We start from the raw sequence: 19835 nt of genomic DNA, 5'->3' as shown, positions 1-19835 counted from the left end.
GCTTTGTGTGTGATTCTTACCTAACCTATTGCCATTTAAACGTGTTAATCAAGTACGGCAATCACTTTCTTTACTTTCTTTAATAACATTCAATTGCATCCTTCAAAATTTAAGAGTTATAAAAATAAATGTATGTTTAATATAATTAATTTAAAGGCGAGTGAGGTATAAAAAAAGGTTTATAGGGATAGTTACAATGTCGGCTATTCCGATTAGCTTAAATACAATGTAATTGAATCTATTATTTTGATTCGCCTCACTAGTTAAGCACCCGACCAGGCATCGAAATCGGAGCTGGGAGGTGAACTGCTCACATCGGCTTGGATTGTGTAGCTTGTTCGGTTGATGCTGTAGTGGATGTTCAGGTATTGTCCGGTTTGGAAGGGCAGCGAATAGTAGCCCTGCTGTTTAACGTCAGCCTTATCTGTCCGCTGGTAGAGAACGTGTCCGCCACTGATAACCAGTCGCAGCTCCCGCGAGCCATCCTCGTTGTGTCTAGCATTCTGTTTGAGGATCTGCACCAGTTGCAACTCCTTTTCGCGCACTGGCAACGAAAGCAACGGTTCGCAGCGACAGCTGAGCTTCTGGGTGAGTGGGCAGGACTGTGGTGCCGAGCCACCAATACTGCCTGGCCTGGAGCCACCCAAATTTGGCAGAGTGCCCAGCTGACCCAAATTACCCAGATTAGCCAGATTACCCAGCTGGCCCAAGTTGCCCATGTTGGGCAGATTGAGGCCGCCTAGCATATTGGACAGGCTCTGCAGCGGTAAATTAGTTATCAATGTGCCCACAATGGGCAGATTCTGTGACCAAGCTGGCAGAAATCCAGGTGCCTGCAAACTAGCCGTGTTGCCCACCACCGCAATCGGTTGAAGTGGTTGCCCCGGCTTAATGGGTTGATTTGGTTGCGCTGCCGAATTCGTATTATCAAAGTAAATGGGTATACCTATTCCAGCATTGGCCTGTTTTAAAGACGATTTCATGGAATTTAATTAAGAACGTGAATTGCAAGGCATCTCATCTCGTCTCATCTCATCTCATCGCATCTCATCGCATCTCATCTCATTCACTTACTGTCATCAGCTGACGTTTGGGCCGTTGATCCGGGCTGGCTGTAGTTGTTATCACCTCTTTGGATACGTCAGCGACAACTGCGCTGATTACCAAGATAAAACCCATACAGCTTCTCATGCTTGCTGCTCTTTCAGTTCTGGCTGCCTGACCAGAGAGTCGCATCTTTTATATGCCGCTGCTCCAGTTCTTTATGGCCTTGCAGTTGCATTTTAAGGTCTTAACCCAAAACCAGTCTTTATGCAGTCATTCTGACTCTGCCTTGCTGTGCATTCAAAGTGTGTCACATCGAACAGGAATTGATATTCATTTGTTAATTACGCGTTACTCAATTAATAGTTAATCACATGGATCGAGTTCAAAAATAAAAGCCATTCCAGACTCTTGCCAAACAATTTAGGGAATTAGTTATGTAAGTTAAATGTCATCAAATGCTGAAGGAAAATGCCTTTAAAATGGCAGCAAACATGCGTAGTTCTTGGCACATGTGTTTCCCAATTAAAACGAATCGCTTGCAAATATACATTTGGCTGCTTCTAATACTTGTTTGTAAATTCGTTCTGTAATACGACTAATTGAATTTCACGGCACGAAAATTTCAAGCCGTTTTCAACACTCAACAAAATAAAATAGTACTGAAATTTCTAAATATTAAAATGGCCCAAAGAACATTTTCTGGTTTTTAGATAATCGAAAAAATATTCTTAAAATTATAAAGGCTATTTTCTGCAAGTATTTTTCCATTGTTAAGAAATACACTTGTAAAAATTAGAAATGAAAACATTTATTTTACGAAAAGATACTTCATAAAATTCAGAAAGAAGTAAGAAAATATGCTTTCTGCTATTTCCTGACTGCCATTTTGGGTTTAGTTTATTCGAATTAAATTCGATGAATCTTAAGATCTGTCATAAGAATCCATGCCACAAAAAGTGTAAACATGTACAAATCACTCATGAATTTAGATATATTCCTTCTGAACTTTAGAAAAATCTACTCTATATGGAAAATCCCGGGTTTTGCACAGACTCAAATCTGACTCAATAAACTCTCTGTATTTGATTATTTTTTAAGTTACTTTCTTTTTCTGAGTGTACAGTGTGAAGTGGGCTAAAATTTAATTTCAATTATATTCAAATATGTAAATGGAATTAAGTACTCAGTGGTTTTCTTGTTGCTTCCTTTGAGGCTGTCCGGGCAGCTGTGACAAATCTCCCTCAGTCACATGATTAAAGTCTCGCTCCTAGAATCTGCTATGGTCCACAGCTTCAAATTAGATTACGCAAAATCATATGATTGCCCAGGACCCGACACTTCGTTACCAAAACCACGTCCACTTTGACGTCAACGTGGCAACGCTATGCTACACCTCCGTCACGCCCCCTCCCCTCCCTCCGCAGAACAAAAAAATCGTATTTGGTAGACAGGACCGGAAATGGTGACGTTAACATGACGATTTTTTGTGGGTAAGAATTTCAATTTGTTGTGTTTTAAAGTTTGTTTCTTCGGACGATTAGCAGCCACACTGGGCACTGTGGGGGCTTTGGTTTTTGGTGTCGGAATTGGCATTTGACAGGGGTTGAGGTTGGGGTTGGGCTTGAGTTTTGGGATAGGTGAACCAAACGGAACCTGACACGCAATTCCTACGGGGTGCAAGTTTATGGGTGCTGTTGCTGTTGCTGTTCTTGTTGTTGTTGTTATTGTTGTTATTATTGTTTTTTGCTCATTTGACAGCTGGACGATTGTTGTTCGTGTTTCTGCTGCTGCCACTGGGCTCATAAATCAAATAAGTTGTGACAAATTGCAACCTTACATTGTTTTTTACTTCTTGAAAATTACATTTGGATGCACAAATGTCATGTGTAGCCAATGCTGGCTCCCCCACAAATGCCAGAGAAATGTTGACTAATGCCTGTGGCTTTCTTCTGTTCATTTGTCGAGCCAACAAAAGATACGCAAATATTTGATCCCACAACAGAATATCAACAAATGAATGCATACATTTTTAGTTACCCAAACACACACACACACACACATATATATATATACGAGTATATGTATATATATTTAATTTTTTATTTTTTTTATATATAGTATGTGAGTGTGTATCTGTTTACCGAAATCGGCACAAAAGTAAGATTTAAAAATACCATTGAACATAAAATATATTTAATGGCTCATGAGAACAACGACATCAAACTGCAATAACAACAACAACAAAAACAACGACGACCAAAACTACATCGAAATGCAAAAAGAGATGTAATAACAGTAACAAAAGCTTAGCGACGCAGGCAATAGCAGCGACGCGACGTCGCACAGTGCAGCCATTGTTCTGATTTACAATAGAAACAACAATTATAAAATACATATTTGTGTAGGTTAATAGAGACTAAACAATTGAAAATATTGTCCTTTTAAAATACATTTGATCTTATGCTCTCCCGTAAGATGAGTGAAAATATGCCAGGCATTGTTTTGTTGTTATATTATTGTACGTTGAACAACCTTAACAGTTCAACCTTACGTTGAACAGCCTGTTGTTATTTTTTAATTTTAGGTCAAATTTCATCAGTCTAAATCATGCTCAATTTCATATCTTATCTTATATATATATTTGTTTTTTTTTTTACTACTTGCTCTGTATTAAATCTTTGATTTTCGCACAATGCTTCTGACTGAAGTCGTTGGACCACAGTGCAATGTCAGCAGCAGCGCTTCGTTGTAAAACTTTAAAAATAAATGCAATAACAATACGAAAGCTAAGCGGCACAGCCAGCAACATCGACGTTGACGTTGACGTCGACGTCGACGTCGATAGCAGCATTTCCTTAATGGTCGGTCGTCGACGCCTCTGCTCCCACGGCACGGAGCAGCTGTTTCTGTTCCAAGCGTAACTTGAGCTGCTGCCTGTCCAACATGAAAATCTTATAATAAATTATGTCCAAATGACCAAAAGAATGAAAGCGAAGGGCCAAGCGAAAAAAGGAGGAACTGTATTCAATGGATGACACCAAAGTGATAGCGAGTGGAAGGCGTAAACTCAAATAGTTATAGGCTATTATTAGCATTAGTTATGACTGCTTATGGAATGAATAGTGCCACACACAGTTTCATATACAAACAAATAAACTTGATTTCGTTCGCTGTTAAAGTTTTCCACAGTTTTAGACATTGAAATGCCAAATATCCTAATTCTAATGTCGAGCCTGCGTGAATCACGATAAGAGTGTAGTCAACAAGATGAGACACTGTCTGCTCTGACGAGCAAGCCCTTATTTTCCTGAAAATTCTTAATACCTATTCAAAATACATATGTTTCTTATTTAATCCAGCCGCTTGTAAGTCCGCTACCCTTTTTAGAGCGCCACATACAAGTCAAAACTTTGCAAGTCGGGAAAAACAACTGAGCCTCTTTCAAGTCCCTATAGGCTTGATTGGTTATATGCTATATATAATGTAGAATCAGCAGAGCTTCCTTTTCAATAAGCCAGTCGTCCTATTAACTCGAAAATACTATTCAGAAAGGAACAGCTGAGAGAGTGAAATTTGTGCCACTCTCATCTTTAAGTTTGTTCCTGGTACTCAACTTTACTGAAAAATCAAGCATGACAAATTAAATTTTTCCAATTTACGTTAATAATAACTGATGCATATATGTACATATATACACTATGCGAAACTCGATCAAAGACACTTGGTTTGCCCCCTTATAAAATTTAAAACACAATTTTTAAAATGTTTTTGTTCCACAATAGTTAGCAATTATGAATACATGTCAAATAAAAATGAAATGAAATTGGGAACACTAACCTAAAACTTTTTATTCAAATATTTTAAAAAAAGTGAGGTTAGGGTGCGAAATTCGATTAAAGGCACTCCTATTAAAATTAAAATAATATATACAAATGGCATACAAATACAAAACTAATAATATGTCCTGCTTCCAGATTTATTTATAACTTAAAAAATTCGATTTGGCATTTATTCAACAACTTTTCGAACTCACCATTCCTTAACGACAGAAAGCTGCTCAACTGTCTCAAACTGTGTTTCCTCACATGTTTCCTATGGGATTCAGGCCGGATGATCTTGTTGGTCACTGTAAAAACTTAAAATTCTTATCCCGAAAATACCCACGACAGGCTCGCAACATATGTTTTGGAGCATTATCCTGTTGGAATAAGGTATTTGGGTCTGGTTTTGAACTTGATAAAATTTGTTGAACACGATGTCTCGATACTTGTAACCTTAAACCAAATAGGATTTTAGATGCCGTAGCATTTTTATCTAGTCCAGTCCATAGATTGCAGATTTCTGCCTGTGTAATAATTTTTTAAAGTTGGTTTTTTGCATTGATAGTTGTTGTTTTTTTTAATTTTAACATGTTGTCAATTGCTAATGCCGTTCGACTTAATCTAATTGATATTTGCCTGTTGTTCATTTCAGTATCCTTGTAAACAAGGATCTTAGCTATCTCCTCAGGCTTGAGTGTTTTTTCCTTTCCATTCCAAATTATTTTATGCAACTAATCGGTTTCTATATATAAAATATTAAATAAATATGAATATTTAACCATCCCATTCAAAGAAAACCCATTTATCGTCCTTACTTTTCCAAAGGATTAAAAGTGACTACCTTTATTCGAATTTCGCACCTTATCTAGCCTTAAAAAGGAAATAGCCCAAACATCTTGGACTAGTGCAAAAAGAAGAAGAATCGTTATAAAATTACTTGAACAAGGTCCCGTTATGCTTGGTACAGTTTTAAGCACCATAAACACGAGTACCTTCAGTCGAACTTCGCAGAATGCATTTGTTATAGCTGCAGCCTTTAAGCTGAGTTTCAACTCGGCTCTGCTTCGTCATCGATGTTCTCGCTTTTGGCGCATAACGGTAACGGTTAAAAATTGTTTGCCTGCGATTTTAAAAAGTTGTCCCTTAAATCAATGCCAGCAGTGCAGTCGCTGCCACTGCCACAGTCGCTGCCGCAATCGCTGCCGCAATCGCTGTCGCAGTCGCAGTCGCTGCCCGCATCGCGTGCTGCGTCTGGGGAATTCTGGGGTATAAATATAAGAAGCTGCACTGTTATTGTTCACAGCACAACAACGCTTGCTCACAACAGGCAGAGAGTGAATCAGAGAGAAAGAGAGAGACAGAGAGAAAGAGAAAGAGACAACAAACAAAAGTACAATCCCAAGATCGAAGCGGAGTCCCCAACGCAATTTTAGTGCAGAAATGAAATCATCCATGTGGCGGAAAGGCGCTCAGCCGTTGTCACTAATCCTTTTGCTGGTTGTGATTTGTGCACGGGCAGCGCCATTGGAGGAGCAGCAGACACGGGCGCAGGAGCACGAGCATGACAAGGACCTGACCACCATTAAAACGACGCTTGAGGAGAAGCAGCCACAGTCTCAGGACCACATTGACTGCAAATTGACTTTCGATGCGACAATGGACTCGTTAGACGACCAGCAACTGCAGGCGTTGCAGCTGCAGGACAATGGCTGCAACGTGCTGCGCACAGGCAGCAGCAGCAGTAGCCCTAATAAGCCAGCGGATACCGACAAGCCGGTCAGCGTCGTGCGACAGTCAAGCCCTGGCAACAGCAGCAGTCAGCCCCTTTATGAATTACAATTGGTTGTTTGGCCCTCTGATGTCGAGGATGGCGATGATTTTCTGCCAACGGCAGCGACCACACCGCCCAAGTCAACAACAACACGCAGGACAACAAAAATTCCTGTGACTACAAAATCAACAACAAGGGCAACAAGAAGGCCGGCAGGAAGGCCAACAAGAAGGCCAACAACAAAGTCACCGTCACCATTGCCTTCATACGAGGATCAATTGGCCGTATTTCCGCAAATGGATGTTGAAGAGGAAAATTTTGATTATGTGTTTGGTGAGTTGCAGCCAGTGGCGAGCACACAACGACCGTGGGCATCATCTACCACGCCAAAACCCACATACACATCGTCCTGGGAGCCAGCGGAAAAAGTCTATATATTGGAAAATTATCACATTAAATACGGCAACGGCAAGGAGGAGTACAAGTAAGTTCGTCCACAGACCTTAACTATTTACCCAATCCATTTCACTCTTCCCACCCATTTCAGATTGGTACTCAGCAATGGGCTGGTCAACTACATGAAGCTGTACGTGAAGCGTGTGGGCAAGGACTTGATCAATGTACAGGAGGGCTACTATTCGGTGCCAGTGGATGGAAAGAAGTCAAAGATTCGCATCATTCACTACATAGCCGATGAGCATGGCTATAAAGTGTACAAGAGTGAGTTTCCAGTTCCAACTTAAATTATCATCTTCATTACCATTGCTTATACATACGAACCCATTCCCAAACAGTGGAGGACGGCGCGCTGAAGAAGGTGTTGCCCACCCGTGGGCCTGTTAAGGCCACAGAATCACCCGAGTCAATGCCAGTCGTATGAGAATGGAGAAATCATGGCATTGTGCACACACTGAGACCCATCGTAAAACAATTTTTTTCCAACATATTTTTTTTTTGAATACTAAATAATGTAGTCTGTCGTAATATTTATTAATAAAATGCATGAAAAATTTAAGCTCCAGAGTATTTTTATTTGATATAAGTTAATTTAATATATAACCAACACATCGTGCCAGTTGTCAGAAATGATATACCGCTTGAACCACTGTGCATGGCCTCAATCTTAGTTCCGGTTTGACTTTGGCTTAGAGGCCAGCAAAGAAGCCAAATAAAATGTAATGCCCGCAAAATGATTTGCACATTTTCTGTTGTTTTTCTGGCTTCGTCTTCGGATTGTGCTTTGGTTTGTCTCTCAATCGTACGCTCCTTGATTGCTTTCCTAGTTTTGTATCCTTGTTTTAGTTGTTGTTGTTTTTGTTGCTGCTGTTGTTGCTGTTGTTGCTCCCTATCGTCGCATTTGGCGCCCCAGTCAATGCTGATGATGCCATTTAGATGCATATCGAAGTGTTTCACTTTTGGCCAATCCTTTTGCAATTTTTGCATATGTATGGCAGTATGTATATATATATATTTATTTATTTATTCATTTTTTTGTGATTTCAGTATTTTTTTCTGGCAGTATTTCCTTAGGATTTGCTGTTGTCTCCTTCGATTGTAGTTTATTGCTTCTAGCTTTTTCAGCCGACTGCCGACTGCCACTGCCGAACACTGTGGCACATTCCCACTCGGGGAGTAAGTTTTTGGGTCTTTTGGTCTTTGGTTGTTTACTTCGTAGCCAAAAAGTTTCATTGTTCGCCAGCCTGTGGCAGCTGGCACCAATCGAAAGTTTCGTCCCGTGTTATACTTATTATTATTTAAGGCAATTGTGTTGCTAGATAACGCTTAGAAAATATTCATATTGCCTAGTTAAAGTGTTTTTTGTTTTTCGCCGGAATTGTCGTTAAAGTTAAGCATGCACATTCAAGTTTATCAAGACAAAATCAAAACAGGATGTGTATATGAGCTACTGCCTTCTCTTGCTCAACAGCCAGTCTTAAGTCGCAAGTATTAAGATGACGTATGAAATTGATAGCTTGAATATGTATCGAACTAAGTATTTTTGTATAAACTTGATATCTTATAATTTCGCAAATGTAAATTAATATAGTTGCTACCATTGTCATTATGTCATCGTTTTTATTATTTATTTAGTGTTGATTCTTATATCGCAGCTTGGAAGAATCTATCTATTTTATTTATTTAGGTATTACAGATTAGTTAAGGCAAGATGACATTGAGTAAATTGTATAATCTGTATTTTAGACTTTTTTTCTTTTCAATTTAAAATATACACATATGTTTTGCCCAGAAGTCGACAGCAATGAATTTAAAATAAAATCTTAATTTTCGGTACATATGTAATTATTTATTCTATCATGAAAATGCCATAAAAATCGGTTGATAAAAACGGAATATAAATATTCCTCTATGATTATGTGTATTCGTCCACCCAAATATGCACACACATACGCATTGGTGGCAAAAATGTAACCGCAAACAACTGTGAAAATATATTTACATGTTACACGTTGCGAGTGCGTCTATAAATTTTTAACGAAAATCCACTAAGAGCTTTACCAACCGTTGCACGGGTCTATGGTGAACTCAACCCAGACGCGCTCCATTTTGTTTGTTTTTTGGTTAACTTTAACAGGGGAGGGGTCGGGTGGCGTGAGAGGTGCATTGGTCGGTTGGTAAATGTTGCGAAATCCGTAAAGCGTAAGGCAATTTTTGTAAAATGAACATAAAGCTATTTGTTAATTCAATGCATTTATTTGGCGTGCACAGACTCAACTCACAGTGCAGTCTGGTCCTTTTGTGACAGACATGCCACACCGAACATTGGCTGGCAATGCATGTGTGCATGTATAGGTGTGTGTGTGTGTGTGTGAGTGTGTGAGTGAGAGAGATAGAGTATGCTAAATATACACAGTGATAAACACATTACAAGATATTTTGCATATTTTATATGCCCAACCCAACTCAACCGAACTGAGCTGAACATAGCACACAGATACACACGTGATACACAGATACACAGATACATTCACATGTCGCTGCTGGTGGCGGGCCATGTAAAAATCTGTTCTTTTTTTTTTTTGATGATTAATCACTTCGTGGCGCGAAAAAACATAATACCGCTGGTGAATTTTAATATTTAAGCAATTTAATTTTGGCACCATTTAAAATAAACGTCAGTGGGTGGGATGTTGGTCAATGATCATATTGCTCTCATTTAAATAAACACGAGCAAGTGTGTGTGTAACAAGGCCTTGTTGAATAAACAGCAACGCATATGTATATATATTTTGGAAATTGTATAAAATACATATACTTGAGTTCATTTATAAATTGTATAATAATTTTGGTTTTAGCAAGAATTATCTTTGTCTAAACCAAATTTTAACAAACATTTTATTGGAACATTCTTTGACAGCATTTACTTTAATAGAATTGGCACCATTTATAAAAATGCATATTTGGTATCCGTAGCCTAGAAAGTTAATTAAATTAATTTTAGAATTTTAGAAACAGTGGTTTTAAAACTAACTAATTGCTTATCATATCGATCTCTGAAAATTTGGTATAAATTAAATATTGATGTTGAATTGTGAACGTACAGAATGATGTAGTTTCGATCGCATAGGGGATATATATATATATATATGTATATTTATATATATATATATTCTTGATCAGCATCAGCCTAGTCCATCTAGCCATGCCCGTCCGTCTGTCTGTCTGTATCAATTAGTTGGAGTCTATATAAAGTTAATAGTCTTTGGTTCAGGGTATATCCTAGTCGAGCTCTCTCGACTACAGCATTCTAAATTGTGAAAATTGTAGAAATTGAATTCATCATATGGTGCTCAAATGGTTTAATGCCATTTATAAAGTTTTATCATCGCTATTAAAGAAACATGATTCATCGAGCGATTAAATATAATCGTTGTGTGCTCTTTAAAGCTGTATGTTTGTAATTGATTCTAGCCGGGACTTAAGGGGAGCAGCTCGGCCTTTCTCTTCTTTCATTACCAGCATTTTTTGTTTTGCTACTTTTTTGGTGCAAACAAATTCAGGTCGCTCGCAGCTTTTTAGCTGTCGTTGCCTTTAAGCTTTGATAGCCAAAGTATTTTCCTGTTGCTGTTGAAAATATGTACTATTTTTATTTTATTTTTTTCTTTGCCCATTCGTTTCACATTACTTTGTGCTGATGGTTTCAACGGATCGCTGCTTGCAACGTGCAAGTTGCAACTTGGCGTGCTCGGCACGCGCTCACTAATTTTATTCCTTAATAAAAACCAAGGCAACAAGGATGAAGGAGTTAGTGCACTTTGCCGCCCGCTAGGAGCCCAGCTTGCCAAGGCCTCCGAGAACACTTGGCCATCCGTTTGCCCCGAATCGGACCTCTTCCTGGTCCCGTCGGCATTGTTTGCCTTGTTGGGTGCCATCAGAATGGCAAAGTTCATTAAAGTGATAATTACAAGGGTCGTAAAAAGCAAGCATAAGCTGAAAATACGAAACGAGTTCGGCCCTGATGTATGGGCCCGGTCAGCAGCGTAAGATTGCATTTCTAATAAACATTTTATATTGCATTTATATCGCATGTTAAAATAAACACACGTGTTAACTCAACTAGTGGTACTGATGGAGAATTAAATAAATCCACTTTATGCGACAATAATATCATACTCTGCAATATATAATAAACTATTTTTGTGAACTTTTTTTTAAAAGCTATTTATATACATTCCTGAAAGTATGCAATGTAAAAACTCAATAAACTTAGACATCCACCAATTGGCACACTTAAAATCCAAGAGCCATTTTAAAGGCAAACATTTTGGGGTTAATTATAGTAGGAAGCATATTAGGAACGGGTTCAGTATATGTTCTGAGTTGCTTGGAAAAATATACGATTACAACCGCATATGTACACCTCATTCAAGTTCTTAGTCTTTAGTAATATTAACTAATTCACAACTGGCTTAAGCTCAGACTTTAAAAAATGACTGTCTAACTGCAATCGATAAAATTAAAAATAAAACAAAAATTGATAAGATCGATAAAGCCACATATCTCCAAAAATTTTAGGACAACGGTCTTCAAAATTGGTTGATAGATTGTTGCCGATATTCTGCAAACATCGGCAGAAGTTGAGTGTTAGTTAAAATAATTAAATAATGAGTGTCGCTTGCCGATTATTACGTAAGTTCTAAAAATAAATTTATTTTTGCAATTTAAAGCCGACCTTTTATTATTCTAACGAAATTATAAAGTTATTGAAATTACTTATGCATATCGGGCTATTTACCTACACTTGCGGTCAGAATGTTTTATTTTGAACCGGCATCAGAATTAGGAATTAAAATAATATGATACAACTGAAATAATATAATAGTAAAAAATGTACGATTTTCTTTATAAAACTTTTATAATAAGTCGATTATTCTTTGTGACTGTTTATCATGTGGTTTCACAAAATGTAGTTTACTGATGTTCAAAAGTTTGTTACTAGCTAGTTGTCATAAAAAGCGACTTTATCGTACTGTGGGTTGTGGCTTCCATTTTATTATTATTTCTTTTTTTTTTTTAGTAATGCAATAAAAAGAACATCGATAATTCTTTGTTGGTCTAGGTTTTTCTAATGCGGTTTTCAATGTGAATATTATTCGCCATTAGAGAATCTGTATGGTTTATCTTGTGACTAAATTCTGTGGTTTTCACTTTGTGTGAAAGTATCAAGAATACATTCAAAAACTTTCTATAGATGGTATTGTTGTTGAGTAGAATATCGTTTCATTAAATTGTGTTCCCCAAATACCAGTCAATTTGATTGAAATTAAGCAACATTTAAATTTTAAATGAAATAAAATGTTAGAGAAAAAACCATTTAGTGATTATTTAAATATATATATGAACTCCATATATATTTACATTGTTTTATTACTGTTAAATCCATTTGTTGTACTAAGATTGTGAGCGCTGAAACAATTAAATTTATTACACAGTGTGCATAGCTCACGTAAAATAATTAATTTCCACTTCCGTAATCAAAGTGAGTTACTCTATTAGTTAGCTTGAGTTTGCCACTTCCTAGTCTATTTAGTGGAAGAAGAGTCCCATCGTTTTCCAGCTTACGGTTGAAAACTGTGAGGCACAAGCAGAAGGGGCGACGCCTTTGTTGGGGAAGCTCGGCTTAGCTGGGATTTAGGACAACTTTGGATGGCAAATTTCATTACAAGTTGTCAGCTGGAGCAAGGGGCAGACAAAGAGCGGGTGGAACTTGTGGTCGACCCCATTTCTATCTGGTTGCGGCCTCGCCAACTTTTCCGCCAATGGCAAGCGAGCCTAGCCACTGAAGAGCCACGTGTTACTCGCGCGTTGTCGCTGCGTCGGTTGCACACTGATTTTTCAGGGCTGGCGAACAACCGAAAGTGAACAATGGTCGCTTCAATGTAGCACTCTTCTTCATTTTCTGTGTTGAGCGAGATTTGAAAAGTACATAAAAAATATAAATGTTATTATTCTGATACCACTTGTTCTACTAAGTGTAAATATTTTGCGACTACTTGGCTAAATTTTCCGTAATCAACAAAACACGCACCGTTTTGAAAAAAGTTTTTAACAATTGCCTTTGTACTAAAGTTTAGCCCATGCTATTTTGTTGCCCCTTTTTAAGCTCAGTGGGTGCTGTGTTAATTATTTTTCATAATTAACCAAATCGGAATTTCACATTAATTTTTACTATTTTAATTTTTAGTTAGTGTGAGCTTTTAAATATTTTTAAATGATGTCAAATGATTTAGTTTTCAAGTATTGATACAAGTCATAAACTATTCAGATGATTCACAGTCATACAATATTTTGCTCGCCGAATTTGACTCCCACTGAGATAAAAATTTTAATAGCGCATGTTTTTCATCGCCATTTTTTGCTATGAAATATTTTAATATATATTTGAACATTCAATTTGTTTAATTCTGTTTATTGTTTTTCGATTAATTTGTCCATTCGATTGCTTTGACCATTTTTGCCATCTGGAACGCATTCTTTAATGCAATCAGCCCTGCAGTTCTTGATGTGAACAGCTTAGTTTGCATTCATTTTTCTGTTTGTATTCTGTTGATGGTTTTTTTTTTATTTTATGAACGTAGTCTTTTGCTGCGGTCGCTGATGAAGTGTATATACACACACATACACACACATACCCACACACACACACATACATACACAGGCATAGAAGCATAACGTCACAGCGATGTCCTTTTGGCACATCCTGTCGCTTGGTGGCGTCAGCAGCAGCGTTTGCTGTCCCTTGGCGCGACACGCCTTCGATCCAGGGGCAATCTTCTCCAACCGCAATCTGCCAAAACAAGCAGGGGGCAGAGAGCACTAAACGCGACTTTCGCTGCTTAAAAGTCATTTTTGCATTTTGTATTTAATTTCATTTTTTTTTTATTTTGTGCGCTTTCCCCCCACTCCCACCCCCACCCCACCCCCTCCACTTCAACACCCACACCAACAACCTGACGCCACGCGCTTGGCATTTTTTTGCGCCTTGTTTATTCTTTATCCTTTGGCACTGGTTTCTAGATTTTTTCCTTTTTTGCTGTCGTGTCACCGCAGCATGCAAACATTTTGCTGCCATTTCCTGGCGCTGTGTATTTTGGTTTTTTTCTATCTTATTTTTTAATTTTTATTTTTATTTATATTTTTTTTTTTAAATTTGGGCTCCTGTTTCCTTTGTAGACGCTGAAGTCGAAGTCCATGGTGTCCTCGGTGTCCACTGTGTCCACGTTAAACTTTTGCAATATTTATTACGTTTTGATTATACAGAACAGTCAAAATTTAAAGCTTTGGAAATTTGAATATTTTTGTATATACCCTAACCCATTGAAAATGGGTACAAATGGGTATAGTGGCTATGTGCAAATGTGTGTAAAAGGCAGAAAGAAGTATCTCCGACCCATTAAAGTGTATATATTCTTGATTAAGATCAACAGCCGAGTCGATATAGCTGTTTGCTTATTACAAACTGGACATAAGAAATGTGTGCACTTGAAGACCTACTCACATTTGGGTGAAAAGCTTTTTAAAGAGAAATTTGCCAATAAAACTAGAATATATTTAACAGCAGAGTTCAGGGTGTATCGTAGTCAAGCTCACTCGACCACAGCGTTCTTATTTGTTTTTTTTTTCCGCAGATGCTTGGCAGGCACCACCTTTTTCCGATCCCTTGTAGTGATGCACATTTAATGAGCACAGGCTCGGTAGTCCTTGACATAGGTCCAGTACAAACTGAATGCGCTAGACCGAAGTTTTTAATTGTGTGCACGGCACAAACTTGCCAAAGTTCAAGCTCGTCTGAGTCCTCTTGCTCATCTTGCCATTGACTGGATTCTACTTCCTTGTACATACTTGATGGTTGTTTAGTCGGGCATTTTAACTGGCTTTAAATGGCGCAAAGTTAACAAAGTGTACGAGCAGCAAGTGCAACTGCAACTTTGTGAACTTTTAGCCCATTGGCGCTGGTTCATTTTACATCCCCTTACGGAAACATTCCGCCCCGAATCTAATTCCCACTTCAAACTTACATTTTTTTTCCTTCTTTTTTGCCTTGTGCCGTGATTGTAAAGTTTCATTGATAATTTTAACTATTGCGACTAGATGCTTCCTTCCGTCTGGATATCCAATGTGAATCCACCACGTGGCCCACTGTGTCCCTTATCCTCGTTTTGTGTTAAGCTCAAAAGGAGCTTTTACCAATTTCCAAAGTTACTTTAAGTGCTTGCCTTTTTCCTTGGGATACCCTTGCACTCAATCAAGCAAAGGGTTTTTCAAAATGTTTTGAATTTCGATCAATTGATAAGGGTGCTTTTATAATAGATCTGGCTAGTTATTTTAACAGCTACTCAACGGTTACCTTGTTGTGTAATATCGTTTGTCAATTTGTTTGTTTGCAAATAGCCAATGTTGACTAGAAGTTAACGACCTGAAAACAATTGTTTAACTGTGATATTTGTCAAATTAATAACGTTTGAACAGTACATTTATTTATTTCAGCTACATTTTTCAGGGCATCTTGCAGCATATCAATATGCGACAGATACGACTCAGATTTCATTACTTTTGCAATGCAACTGTGACTTTGTATCGAGCAAAGTCATGGGTTGACTATCCGGCAATTCTATAGACAGGTCCTTCCTTATTCCTTTTCCATGCCAGCAGCCAAGCAGAACCAAGTGTTGCTTTTGTGGCAGCCAGTTTTGAACGCTGGCTTCGACAAGTTTCTTTTTTTTTTTTTCTTTTCTTATTTTAATTTAATGCTTTTGATTAGCTACACTTTATGCCGTTGTTTCATTATTACTTTTTTCCTAGATTATTTTCACAGTTTTTCCTTTTGCTGTAGAGGGCGGAAATTTTTGTTCATTTTGTGTGTGAAAAGTTTTTGGGTTCGTAATCGCGCACGAAAACAAACTGCAACGCAGACACACAGACCAAAGCCCCGTCGTATCCTCAGCCGTGCCCATCTGCCATCCACTGCTGACCGAGTTATCCAACCAGATTCCGCCCCTTTGTGGAGCATTTCATTTCTTAATTTTATTGTGGCACTCGCTGTCATTTACATGTGGCTTTACACTCGCCTTAACATGTTGCTTAAGGGACAAAGCGAACTTTAATGGTCCGGCCATTTCCATTTTCGGTTTTTTTGCTGTCAATTTAAATCTTAATTACAATGAGACTGCTCTCAGCTTAGGCGATTATCATTTTTATAGTTTTGAAATGAGAATAGGTACAGGAACTACTCAACACTACTGAGACCAAAGATAACAGTCTGATTACAGAGTGTCTCCTATTCGGATATTCGCAGCTTAGACAGTTTATTCAATCCTAATTTATGTTTGATCTTTGTAATATGGAATACACGTTCCTCCAGCCATTAGTTATGAGCAGCAACTACGAAAGCAAGTTAACAAAATTCCTTGAATATTTCCGAAAAGGGACATTTTTCTCTAATTAATTTGTCGCTTTCATTTGATCTCTGAACTTTATCCATGCTGATATCATGTTATATTCCCTGTAAATATTCACACACATAAATTACAAGACTGTAATTTGCTTTAACGATTGCTCGAATGCTCTTTTATTTGAGTGCAGTCTTTAGATTGCAATTAAACAAGCAATCACAATATCATTCGATGTGCTCTAAAGGGCTCATAATTTTATTTTATGGCTTTGCATATCAGATGGGCATTTTCACGGTAAGATCGTCGAGATTGGAATGATAAAAAACCACCAACATTCCATGGAATCGCTGGCTTAGGTGCAATAATGGGTATTCCGTATACGCAGATATTCCAATGTGCAGCATCGTTTGGATTTAAACGGCAGACATTGTGGCAGGGTCGACCCAACCCATGCCAAGCAATTGGCAACTGTCTACACTTGTAAATTTATGATGGACCTTCACACTTGCAGCTTGGGATTGCATTCAGTTTTGGGTTAGTGTGTTCACACCGACGCTGGAGTTGGGGTCTGGAATTTGTGGCGGAGCCCTTAATTTTACTAGCAATTTGAGTTATATACATGTATATGTATGTAGTATAAATGCCATCGATATTGCCACTTACCCCCTTGCACACACGCACACATATGCAGAGATTTGTGCAGTTGTATGTTTTATTGCCAGAGCCGCTTTTGCGGTAAATTTATTGCCGAATTGTCGACGTCGATGGAGACTTTCGAAATATCGCGAAATCGTGGCACGGGCGGCCAGCAGCAGGGCTTTTTGGCCCATTGGCCCAGTAGCCATAAAAAAAAACCAGCAACAGCCGCAGCAACTGCAGCCGTTAATAATAAATTCATAATTTTAGCTTTGCCTTAATAAATTTTTATTATTTTTTAATTCCTTTTTATTGAAAAAAAAAAAAATTAAATAAAATAAATAAAAAAAAAGATTTAAAATCACTTTGTAAAGCATCATAATACAATATAAGTTGTCGCAAAAACACAGAGCCAGTAATTACGGCCAACCATATCTCAGAAGCGACCGCTGCGAGTGGACGAGTACGTCATCAGCCTGGGCGTGGTGCTGACAGTGGGTGGTTGCCAAAACTGTTGGTTCTTTGGCGGCGTTGTTGCCTTCTTAGGTGGTGACACTGTTGTCGAATCTTTGGTCACAGGCACCTCAATCGAACGCGGCAAATCGGGATACACTTGAGGAGTGATGGCTGTTTGAGAGCAAAAAAAGAAGAGTCACTTCGATAGTGCAACTATTTTATTCGAATATGCTTTCATCTGTCAGCTATTGGACTTTCTGTCATGAAATTGAATTGAAATTATGCTGAACAACAATTAATATCCGCTTTTGCATATCTAATCCCATTATAATAATATTCGTATACCGTCAGATTTCAAACAGCTTTGTAATATTTCCTAGATAATCCTTTTTTTTTCGAAAAAGCGCTGAGTTCATTTCAGTAATCACTATAGACGACTATTATTAATTTGAATTTGCTTCTTAACTTTTAGATTTATCACAAATTACACATTCTGCCAAAGGTTCCCATTATTCATCTAGTCATTATTATAATATATTTTTATATGTTATTAATCAAGGAAAAATTGCTTGCAGTTCTGTGGAGCGGAGTGGAGTTTACTCACATTGATTTTGCCGGTAGCCAAACTGATCCGCATTGTAGAAGACAGTGATGTAACGTCCATCGGGCATGCGGTAAGAGTAGTAGCCCACAACCATTAAAGTCTTCACCTCATTAATGTATGCAAAATAACCGCGCTCATATCGAGCCGAGCCATCATCCAGTTCAAATCGAAACTCGTAGCTGCCATCCGGAAAGCGATGATTGAAGCGGTCCAACTGACGGGCGCCTCTTGCCACCTGCTGCTCCTGCTGTGCAGCATTGTTGCTCAACAGGCTCACTGCTGGCGCCGCTCTGCTCAGTTGCAGCAGCATTATGAGTAGCGCGAGAGGCAGCATTAGATATCTGTTGTGTTTAGAGTCCTGGGCCATTTGTGCGTGGGTGTGTGGGAATGGAGTGTGGAATGGTGGTGGTGTCGGTATTGGTAATGCTGTTGGTGTACGTGGTCTGCCGTCGCGCTGTTGTTAAGTGTTTAATTCGGAAACTGCGTAACATTGCCTTTTTATAGCCGCTGCGCCGATGCCAACCGTCGCGGCTGCGACGTCTGCGTTTGTCGCTGCTGCGTCGGTGACCGCGGCAACAATTCAAGCGCATGGACGCGACTCTGGCCCAATTGGGATGATAGCGTCAGCAGCCGCAGCAGCAGAGTAATCAGCAGAGCATCCAGCGGCTGCGGCGGCGGCGGCAACGTCAAAAAATTCTCAACGCTTAATCAAAAAATGAGGAAAACAAGTGTAAACTAGTCGAGGTGGCTCGACTTTACGCTACTCTGTATCCAATTCCAAGCGATACAAAATAATATCTATGTTTTTGTGAATTTCTTTGAATTTACAATTTATTTAACCTGTTGAGTGTTTTTATAACCGATCCGATTTTTCTTGCTATTGCTGTTCATTGCCAATTTTTATCGAAACCGTCTGATAAAACTCTGTTTTTGGTCTATATCATGCACAGGTAAATTCTTCCCGAATTGTAAGGGTACATCTTTAAGATTGTGTTTTTTATAGAGACCGACTGATGCTCTGCTTTGGAAACTGACCAGGATGATACATAGAGTTAATGGCGTCGAAAATACCCCATATGGGAATTTCAAAAAGCGTATAGAGTATAAAACAATCTTCACTTTAACTACTTATGCACATACATGTATGTATGTATGTACATCAATATGTATATATTCGTATGGAAGTGCTGTTACCGTCATGGGCGGGACTGGGGCGGAGCGACGGAGCATCAGCAGCTTGCTAACTGGGCAATTAGGCTGCGCCTCTTTTGTTTTCGGCGTGTTTGCTTTGTAATCTGTTCGCACTACCAAAAAATCTGATAAAGTTCATCTTACTATGCACAATGAATGATGTATACATATACATACATTCATATGTACATATTTAACCAAATAATATTTATTATGTGATTTGGCAAATAGTAACGGTTAGTTGATAATATAAATTAAGCTTACACTCTCAAGACATATATCTTGAGCTTCAAAATTCAACAATAAATAAATTAAAAGCAAAACGTCATTATAAAGCTGAAAGCAAACATTTTTATCATCCAACCCTTTTTTATACTTATTCTATTGTTTTAGAACAA

General features: G+C 38.3%; 3 protein-coding genes across 3 annotated transcripts; 1 reads left to right on the top strand and 2 right to left on the bottom strand.

The window, feature by feature from the left end:
- Nucleotides 1–263: 263 nt before the first annotated feature.
- On the bottom strand, nt 264–1191 carry LOC6564722. Its single transcript, XM_001991082.1, has 2 exons — nt 1075–1191; nt 264–962 (listed from the first exon to the last, which is right to left on the bottom strand). The coding sequence occupies exons 1-2, from the start codon at nt 1189–1191 to the stop codon at nt 264–266; spliced, it is 816 nt and encodes a 271-aa protein (XP_001991118.1).
- Nucleotides 1192–6019: 4828 nt separating this feature from the next.
- LOC6564721 lies at nt 6020–7614 on the top strand. Its single transcript, XM_001991081.2, has 4 exons — nt 6020–6134; nt 6388–7123; nt 7187–7359; nt 7434–7614. The coding sequence occupies exons 1-4, from the start codon at nt 6020–6022 to the stop codon at nt 7517–7519; spliced, it is 1110 nt and encodes a 369-aa protein (XP_001991117.2). The 3' UTR covers nt 7520–7614.
- Nucleotides 7615–17622: 10008 nt separating this feature from the next.
- LOC6564720 lies at nt 17623–18556 on the bottom strand. Its single transcript, XM_001991080.1, has 2 exons — nt 18247–18556; nt 17623–17813 (listed from the first exon to the last, which is right to left on the bottom strand). Exons 1-2 carry the CDS (start codon nt 18554–18556, stop codon nt 17623–17625), a joined length of 501 nt encoding a protein of 166 aa, XP_001991116.1.
- Nucleotides 18557–19835: the final 1279 nt, after the last annotated feature.

Source organism: Drosophila grimshawi, unplaced genomic scaffold (assembly GCF_018153295.1).
Source record: "Drosophila grimshawi isolate 15287-2541.00 unplaced genomic scaffold, ASM1815329v1 contig_1006, whole genome shotgun sequence".
Lineage (NCBI taxonomy): Eukaryota > Metazoa > Arthropoda > Insecta > Diptera > Drosophilidae > Drosophila > Drosophila grimshawi.
Note: the sequence above shows the minus strand (reverse complement) of the source record. Positions and strands in the feature narration are given on the sequence as shown.